At 40.3% G+C, this 10,199-nt stretch overlaps 1 protein-coding gene across 1 annotated transcript; it reads right to left on the minus strand.

Annotated features, from left to right (window-relative positions):
* Window positions 1-9,269: 9,269 nt before the first annotated feature.
* Window positions 9,270-10,199, minus strand: LOC116115793. Its single transcript, XM_031401927.1, has 4 exons — window positions 10,014-10,199; window positions 9,767-9,913; window positions 9,593-9,664; window positions 9,270-9,320 (listed from the first exon to the last, which is right to left on the minus strand). The coding sequence occupies exons 1-4, from the start codon at window positions 10,143-10,145 to the stop codon at window positions 9,270-9,272; spliced, it is 402 nt and encodes a 133-aa protein (XP_031257787.1). The 5' UTR covers window positions 10,146-10,199.

The following is a 10,199-nucleotide window of genomic DNA, read 5'->3' on the forward strand; positions in this document are numbered from 1 at the left end:
ACTGAGGTGAATTTTTTATGGATGCCCAGTTCGTCGCAAAACTACTTGAACTCCCCATTGTCGAACTGTTTTCCATTATCTGAGATGAGGGTATGAGGAATTCCGTAACGGTACACAATATTCTTGAAAACGAAATCTTTGAGTTTCTTGGTCGTGATCGCGGCTAGTGGTTCGGCTTCCACCCATTTAGTGAAGTAATCTACCGCGACCACGTCATATTTGACTCCCCCTTTACCGACTGGCATGGGACCGATGAGATTAATTCCCCACATGAAAAATGGCCAGGGGCTAGTCATTGTTATCAGTTCGTGAGAAGGAGCTCGCGGTATGTTTGTGAACCGCTGACACTTGTCACACCTTTTGACAAAGTTGTAGGTATCTTCTTGGATTCGAGGCCAATAGTACCCTTGACAAACAACCTTGTTCACAAAAGATTGTGCGGCGGTGTGATTACCGCAGATCCCTTCATGTATTTCCCTCATGATGTAATCTGCTTCTTCGCTGGTTACACATCAGAGCAGAGGGACGCTAAACCCTCATCTGTACAGCTGGTCCCTGATGGGGATGTAACGAGCAGATCTTGTTCGAAAAACCCTTGCCTCAATCTTGTCGTCAGGCAAGGTCCCATCCTTGAGGTATTGGAAAATGGGAGTCATCCAGGAATCTGATTCTGTTACATTCATGGCCTGTTCGATCGGGCTGATACTAGGGGCCTCGATGAATCGAACAGGAATGCTATCCAATGCTTCTGAGTCCAACGATGAGGCTATCCTCACCAAGGCGTCTGCCACAGAGTTGCTATCTCTGGGAATCTGGGTGATCGCGAAATGCTTGAACAACTCGAGTGCGGCCTTAGCTTCTTTCAAATAACGGATCATATTTTCTTCTTTGGCTTGGTACTCTCCTAAAATCTGGTTGACGACCAACATGGAGTCACTGTGGATGCTGATCAAGGTTGCGCCCATTTCTCTAGCCAACCGCAATCCAGTGAGCAGAGCTTCATACTCAGCCTCATTGTTGGTTGCCTTAAATCTGAACGGAAGAATACTGTGAATGCGAGCCCCTTCGGGATTTAGAAGGAGAAGACCTACACCAGCCCTCTTTCTGTTTGATGATCCATCGACGTAGAGGCTCCAGATCGATAGATTCTGAGCAGTTTCCTGGATGGTTTCGCTGGGCTGTTGCTCCGACTCACTTGGAAGATAGGAGAATTCTGAAATGAAGTCAGCAACAGCCTTTCCTTTGATAGCTGATCTTGGCTTGTACTTCAGATCGAACTGACTCAATTCCATGGCCCATTTAAGCAATTTACCCGATGCCTCTGGCTTCTGGAGGACCTGTCTGAGCGGGTAGTTAGTCATTACATGGATAGTATAGGCGTGGAAGTAAGGTCGCAGCTTTCTAGAAGCGATCAGCAGGGCATAGGCTAATCGTTCCATTTCCGGATACCGCATCTTGGCATCCAACAGACACTTGCTCGCATAGTATATTGGCCATTAGACCTTTTTCTCTTCCCAAACTAAAGCTGCACTAACCGCGAACTAAGAGACGAACAGGTACAGGAGGAAGATCTCTTGCGGGAGAGGCTTGGATAGGAGAAGTGGCTTCCTGAGGTGTTCTTTTATACTTTGGAATGTATGTTCGCACTCGAGAGTCCACTCGAACTTCTTATTGGCCGTTAGAACATTAAAGAACGGCAAACAGTGATCTGTTAGCCTCGATATAAAGCGACTCAGCGCTGCTATTCGCCCATTTAGGCTCATGACCTGTTTTTTGCTGGTCGGGCTTTCCATATCGAGAAGAGCTTGGATTTTCTCGGGGTTGATCTCTATTCCCCGCTGGTTAACCATGTATCCTAGGAATTTTCTTGAGGATACTCCAAACGAGCACTTGAGAGGATTCAGCTTCATTTTGTATAGTTAGAGGTTATCAAACATCTCAACGAGGTGTGCTATGTGATTTGAAGCGACATGGGATTTGACCAGCATGTCATCTACATAGACCTCCATTGATTTACCGATCTAGTCGGAGAACATCTGGTTAACCAATCGCTGGCAGGTCACGCCAGCATTCTTAAGGTCGAAGGGCCTAACTCTATAGCAGTATAGTCCCTGATCTGTAATAAAGGATGTATGCTCTTCGTCCGGTGCATACATCGAAATTTGATTATATCTTGAGTACGTGTCTATAAAACTTAGTAGCTCGTGCCCCGAGGTGGCATCCACGAGCTTGTCAATTCTGAGTAGGGGGAAGCTATCTTTAGGGTAGGCTTTGTTGAGGTCACTGAAGTCGACACAGGTTTGCCACTTGCCATTGGGCTTCTTTACCAAAACCGGGTTGGCAACCTAGGTTGGGTAAAGTGCTTCTCAGACGGACCCGTTTCAGAGGAGGTTATCCACCTCTAGCTTTAAGGTGGCATATCACTCCAGATCCATCGCTCTTCTTTTTTGGCGAACTGGCTTGGCTTCGCTGTCCATGTTCAACGCATGGCAAATGATATCCGAGTTGATCCCGACCATATCTGTGTGCGACTAGTCGAACACATCGATATTTTCTTTTAGGAAGCTGATCAGCTCGGAGGCGACTGGGGGTTGAGATTACTCCCAATCCTTAGCACTCGGCTCGGCTCCTTCTAGTCGACCGATACTTCGGATAAATCCTCAACTGGGCCACTAGAAGGGCCATCCTGAATTCAAAGACCCATATTATCTTCGGTTGGACCAGGCTGTGGCTCGATCCGGCTAATCGCCATAGCCTGTCAGGGAATACCACGCGAGATGCCCTTCCCTTTACACGTCATCGGCACCGCTTTTATGTAACAGTCGCGAGATGCGCTCTGCGATCCGCTAACTTCCCCTATCCCCATCGGGGTGGGGAACTTCATCTTGAGATGGTATATAGAAGTGACTGCCTTGAAGTTTCTTAGTAGAGGTCGCCCCAAGATTCCATTGAAGGCAGATGGGCAATCTACGACCAAGAATTCAGTAACCTTAGTTACTTCATCATAAGCGTGACTGAAAGTTGGATCGTTCCTTTGGGGATCAGGTGGTCCCCTGTAAAACCATAAAGAGGGATCGAGGCGGGCTTCAGGTCGGCCTCGTCCAAGTTCATTCTTTTGAAAGCGGTTCTGAACAAGATGTTTACAGCACTTTCATTGTCCACTAGCATCCTGCAGACGTTATGGTGTCCTATGAGGGGCGTGATGACAAGTGCGTCGTCGTGGGGATGATGCAAATGGGCTGCATCCTTTTCGGAGAAGGTGATTAGCTCCTCCTTGCGAACCTTTTGTGGTCGCTGCGATGTGCTTATCACACTGATTGGGTCGTGATGAGCTGTGCGAGCATATCTTTCCTGGGCACCTCGCATGTTCCCCGTGAGGTGCGGCCCCCCAAAGATCATGTTGACACTGCAATATCCTTTGCGATCACAACATCTTTTTCCTTGCTCCCCTTGACTTTTCTCTTGTGCGGGAGCGGAGTCGTCAATATACTCCTTGAAATGCCCCTTCTTGATGAGTTCTTCAATTGCTTGCTTGAGAGCTCGGCACTCATCGGTGTGATGTCTGTTATCCCGATGGAAGTGACAGTATTTTTTATTATTTCTGGCTGACGTGGGAGTTTTCATGGGCTCGGGCTCTCCGAGCAGGCTGGCTTCTTCTGATTTATCAAGAATAGCTGATACGGATGCATTCAGAGGTGTATATTGGTCTCTATCGTGATCGCAACGAGGGACAGAAGCATAGGACTGTTTGGGCTCATAGCAAGGTTTCTTTCCTTTGCGCTGGTCATCGGAGGCCCCTCTGCGATCAGCTCTTCTACTTTCCCCTCAACCTGACGTACTGCCTGAAGCGCCAGGGTCACGACGGCAGAGAGCTGCTAATGAATTTTCAATCCGGAGGTACTTCTCCGCAAGGTTATAGAACCGGGTGAGGGAAACATCGTCCTCAGCCTGTAATTCTTTCCACAGGTCGGTTTGTGGACGAACTCCTGCTATGATGAGAGTCTCTGTGGAAACGGTAAATGTAGGATTGGAGGGATTCATCCCTTTCTTGCATTATATTGCTGAGGTAGTTCAAAGGCATCGAGAACTTTCAGTTCGCTTGAAAATGCCTTAGGAACATCATGCTTATCTGAGGCCACGAACTGATCGATCCCGCTGGGAGCAACCTGAACCACTGTTTGGCATGGGAAGTTAAAGTCACTTCCAAACAGCGGCATTTTGATAGATTTGAGACTTGGTGAAGCTCCGTCAGGTCGTTAAATTCATATAAATGATCCTGCAGATCAGAATTTCCATCAAACGCCCGTATGTCGGGCATCTTGAATCTTGATGGGAGTGGAGCGGCTAGCACTTCGGGAGAGAAAGAGGATGCAGACGCGACCTGCCCTTGCTCATTTTGCCGAGCTCTTAGTTGGTCTAGAGCTCACTGCAGCTCCTCAATTTGTGGCAATGGAGCCACTTGAGGATTGCTTTCACCCATGCGAGTTCGACCCTCGCGATTACGGTTGAGGAAAGTCCGTAGGTTGGGTTCCTCTTCGCCTCGGCTGGTGGTTTCGACCACTCTTGACACACGCTGGCTAGAGCCGTGTGATGGCAATGAATGGTGCGGGGTATTTTCATGACCTTCGCGGTGGTAAGAACCACCCCGCGAAGTGTGGGACCTTCTCGCACGGTGACGATCAGGATCGTCTTGCTGGTGGTGATAGGAATCGCCCCGCCCAGCACTTTTATGGGGGTGTACTAGCGACATGGCATGGGACAGCTCGGGCTGCGTCTTTTCACGAGTCTCAACGAGACTGGTATTCTGCTTGGGACGCGGTCGGTGTTTGCTGGCCCTTTGGAGCCCGTAGGCCCGTTTTTTGCCACTTGCTTACCCTTTCGTCTACACGTTGCAGTGCTCATGGCAAGGGCTATTTCCCTTTGCCGCGCTTTCGTGCGACCTGCAGGCCTTTTTGGCGGTTGCATCGCCCCAGCTGATTTGGATGGCACGCCTTGGTCCAAAAGCTCCAACCTTCAGTTGACCGTCTAGAGAGTATTGTCGAACCTCTCCAGGTAGCTTCTAATGGCAGGGTCAAGCTGTGAACTTGATGGGATATCCCCTGCAGCATTTTGCGGAACTGAAGGTATTTTGGAAGAGGTGTCCCCCTGGACTTGGTGGAGCCCCTCAGCACCTTGGTTGGTTTGCTCAGGTTCAGGTTGGCGGGCCATTTACTGTTGTAGGACCAGTAAGTTAGAGATTCTCCTGATGAAGGATGAACACTAAATCAGGCCCTCCTTCTAGCGCCAAACTGTTGATGCGTGATTTTTACACCAACGAAATACACGTGTGAAATGTTGAGCTGGCCCAGAAGACACACATGAATATAAGGAAATATCAGAGTAAATACAAATAGGAACAACTTTTAAAGTGGTTCGGATGCTAAGGAAGCAAGTCCTACGTCCACTGTGATTTTATTAATGATAGGGGTCAAGTCACATTAGCTGACTAACTTACAAGTGATATTACAAGAGAGAGAGTACTATATTATAGAGAGAGAGAGAGAGAGAGAGTAGCTAATGAAGAGTAAAAATGAGCGAATCCCTTGAATGAGAGATGAGCTCTCAATTTATAGTGGGATACACTGAGCTAATGATTACTGAATCTGTGAGTTGGTGGGATTATCCGTGCAAATCCTTTTTTATGTCACATTGCCCACCTTCTAGAGTGATTTACACGATTTGGAGCAGGGATTGGACACGTGGGATCACCACAGCTTCTGTCTGGTCTGGCGCACACCTACTATTCTGACAAAAGCAGGCAGCCTCTTTCCTCACATGACTCGGCTATGGGGGTACCCATGCTCTGACTTTTGCACGTTAATCGGACCTTACGTCAGCCCTATATTTTTCAGGCATAACAATAAATGATATTAAATTACAAGCATATAATTCTTCTTGACACTGGAAAGGTAAGTTTTGACGTTATTAAATTGAAAGTAATTAAGGATAAAACTAAAAAGGTAAATATGTTTTTTTTATCAATTAAAGTGTCATCACTTACGGTAATAACATATAAATAACATACAATTTCCTTGATGTTTTCTTAAATAAAATTTTCCCTTCATTATCAAAAATAACAATTTACCTCTTCTTGTCACTGTAATATTGGTTTTTGTTAATTAGCTAACATATTTTACATTGAATCTGTTGAATTAAATAGCAAAACCCTAATGGAATACCAACAGTTGGGGGTAGATAGTTATTTCTTATACTTGAGGGAGGGAATAAAACAATGAAACCTCAAGAGGAAAATTGCAATAAATTCTAAATTCTATAGTCTTATCAAATTCCAATGTCTCCCTTCCGCTTTTTAAATATGTAGAATTACTAGATTTATCGTGCAAATGTTAACTCTGTTTGGTCCAACGAAATGGACAAGGACTTTCCATTTCTTTGGTTTGGTTTGGTCTGAGTCATTTAGCCTATGACTGGGGATTCCCCGTTCCTTTAAAAAGGAGAAGGGCATTCCTCTCAAAATTTTGGGGCATTTTAAGAATTGAAATGTCCATTTTACCCCTAGTTTATTTTTTTAATTCTCATTTTATCTTTACAGCTATTTATTGAAATTTTAATTATTTTATAATTCAATAATCGTTAAAATTTAATATCAATAACTAAAATATAATTGTTCTAACCCCAACATCTTGTCGACAAAGCCACAACCGCAACAACCACTGCCCACTGCCATTCTCGCTATGATTGTTGTCGGATGGCGATTGTTCCTCACGTTACCAATGTCACTGTTGACATGTGAAGGATTGGCAACCAATGATCTGCCGATCTAGATAGGTCCCGACTTCTATAGTCCAACACACTCACGTCACCAATTGTAAATTATGCGGTGATTTTTTCTAATCAATTTTCAATGGATTCCATTACTTGATCAAATATACTTATATGTATAATCATTTAAACCTAATGGTATTTTTGTTCGAAACCCACAATTTTTATTTTGTTCAATTAACCTTCCTTATTACAAGTAAGCAATGTAATCCTATTTGGTTCTTTCAACATTAACATTACATTTCCCATCTCATTCCTATTCACATCCAATTCATACACCAAACATGATCTAATTGTGTTTGCCAATTAATTTTTAAAAAGTTGTACAGAAATAAAAAAGTCCAATATAATAATGAAACATAATGACCGTTTCATATCAAATTGAAATCAAGATTGAATACGCATACATAGAAATATTATCATTTAGGGGTTATTTGCTTGAAAAACTAATAAAAAAATATCCAAGTTTTGAAAATTACAAAAATTGGTTACATAAAAGACCTTACCCGCTAAATAAAACAAAAGTTTTGTACAAAATTAAAATACCTTTTAACTTAAAATTAATAAAAGAAAACAATCTAATATAAGAAAAATTAAAATCAAGACTTAATTGGAAATTGTTCCTCCATCATAAATTCATAATCGGACTGTAATCACACACTGATACACGTATATGCAGTGATGACAAAGGAATCAATTTGAGCCACTAAAACGGGGCTTATACAAGCTGAGAAAACTAGGTATATTAAATGGTTGAAATGTGTAACTACTCAATTAACACCCGAATCGCTAAGCTAGTAAAGGTTAATTGAGTAAATAAAATATAATATTGATGCAAAACCTAGCTATGAATTCCTACTGGCTATATGTTTCTATAATCTCAAGCTTTTTATGGCATGCAATAATGTTTCCAATGAATGGTAGGCCAAATTCAGAATCAGATAAAATTCAAAAAAATAAAATAAAAAAACAATCTTTTGCAGGCATAAGTTGATTAAACAAAACTTCATATCAGAAACTCGATAACTTGATACCAAAATAACATAACATCTCTTTCAGTGTGAGTGAATAATATGCCATAAAATCACATGTTTAAAGATAATTTTTTTCACATTAAAATAGTTGTACGATATCATTTTCATTTCATGATAGCATCTTCGGGAAGTCCTTTTATATAAAACTGAAATTTTCAGTGACATGAAAAGCAAACTAAATCAAGTTACCGTCAAGAGATGCTAGAAAAATTCCAGTTGCAACAGCACAAGATTTGTGTGAGAAATCGTGTGAGAAAGATATATATATATATATATATATATATGTCGCACAGAGCACAAATCGACATAACAAATAAATGTTTGATTGATGCCCTAGCACACGTGTATTGTCATTGAAAGTAGACGAGAGTATGCATAACGTGAACGTTTAGTCCAAAACTGATTTTTCTCAATTTAACCATGATGAAAAAATCTAGAATACTATGGTTATCCCATTATTCATATTACAATAACTGCACAGCATGCATTGACATATCATATCACTACGTAGCTATGCCAACGTTTAATGACCATCTCTATATTAATAATAATTATTGTCATATATATTCTTAACATATTCATCTATTTATATAACACTTTATAATCTCATGTGTCCATGTTACATTGTTCTTATCTTTTTTTTTTTTTTTTTTTTTTTTTTCTCTTTCAAGCTAAAAAACATAATAATGATAATAACAATAATAACCATAATAAAACACTTTTTTTATTAATCAAGCGGAAAATAATTATATTACCGGAAAATGTTTTTTTTTTTTTCTATTAATATTAGAGGAAAATTTTCTGAAATTTTATGGTACAATTATTACAGTGGGAAAATAAATTATTTGCATCAAATATATATATAATATATTATATATAATTTTATTATATATATATATATATATGTGTGTCATTGTGTGTGTAAAGTTTAAGTATAAAATATTTATTTGTGGTTGTATATTAGTTAAACAACACTATTCTTAAGTAATTTTTTAGTAGGAATAAGAAAGTAATTAATCAAATTTTGAATTGATTTGAACATTATATTATACCAATGCCGTCAAAATATTATTATTGTATCCTCACAAGATAACAATAAGAGAGAAGAATTCTGTTTCCATGAAAGGATTACGAAGCCGAAAAAGAAGATGCCATGAAAGGAGTGAATACTTTTAACTTCATAAACATTTGGTTATTTTACATAGTCATAACTTCAACAGCAAAATCACAACATACAACCAAGTTGATTTATCAACACATGCCTAGTATACACTTTACAACTAATATTCAGATTTAGAACAAACTAAGGGTAATATTTTCGAAATTTCTGTAACACCAAGTAGCCGTAGGGTCATCTTTGTGACGTCTTTGTGTGTTCCATAATTTCTGCCATGATATCAGAAAAACAGATCCTTATTCTCTGACGAATCTTGTAGTTTCGATTCCAATCCTCGAACTGATGGCCTGCAAAAATGGATATATATATATCTAATCATTAGAAAAGATTCAACCTCATTTCTACTATCAGCTTGACCATATATAACTTGGTCATTTCGGCTTGAAATTCAGGATTACTATTACAATTAATTATTAATAAGATGGACAATATGAAGTAATTATTTATTTATTTTTAATTGAAATTTACAAATATAAACAAAGACCTTAATTTAACGACAACTCTGCGCTAATAATCTTATAAAACATAGATTAAAATAGAAAAGAAAAGAGATATATACCTGGGACTTAATTATGTATATGATTCTATCGCCTGCAACATACTGAGTAGAACTTATGACTTCGGCTCCTTCCTGCTGAAGAATATTGATAATGTCATGTAACATGAAGTTCTTGTCCAACCCACATATCAAATTTATTTCCAAACTAGAATCTGAGCATTTTATGTTGAGTACAGGTAATCTTGAGCGGCTTGTCTTTTTATTTTCATCACCGCTACTCTCTTTCAGTAGTAATGCCCTTCGGCGCCTTCGGTCCTCCACTCTTTCTTGCAATTGCTTTATATGATTGGTAGCATGCTCCAACAACTCAATCGCTGAAACCTATAATAAGAAAAAATAAATAAATAAATAAAAACAGCGCTTAATTAATTTGGTTCCAATAAAAATAAATAAAGAAACGAGAAATTAAGGATATCCAAACCTTAGAGGATTGCAGAGGAGTCAAAAAAGCGAGCTCGGAAAGAAGATCTTTCATATGCTTTCTTCGGACTCTCTCCTTCATGTTTCGGTCAAGTCTAGATGCCCCTGATCCATTTCCATTGCCCAGTTCCATATATATTACTCTTTTCGAGCTTTCTCTGCCAAGCGATTCAAACACACAAACAAG

This window comes from Pistacia vera, unplaced genomic scaffold (assembly GCF_008641045.1).
Source record: "Pistacia vera cultivar Batoury unplaced genomic scaffold, PisVer_v2 Contig1224, whole genome shotgun sequence".
Classification (NCBI taxonomy): domain Eukaryota; kingdom Viridiplantae; phylum Streptophyta; class Magnoliopsida; order Sapindales; family Anacardiaceae; genus Pistacia; species Pistacia vera.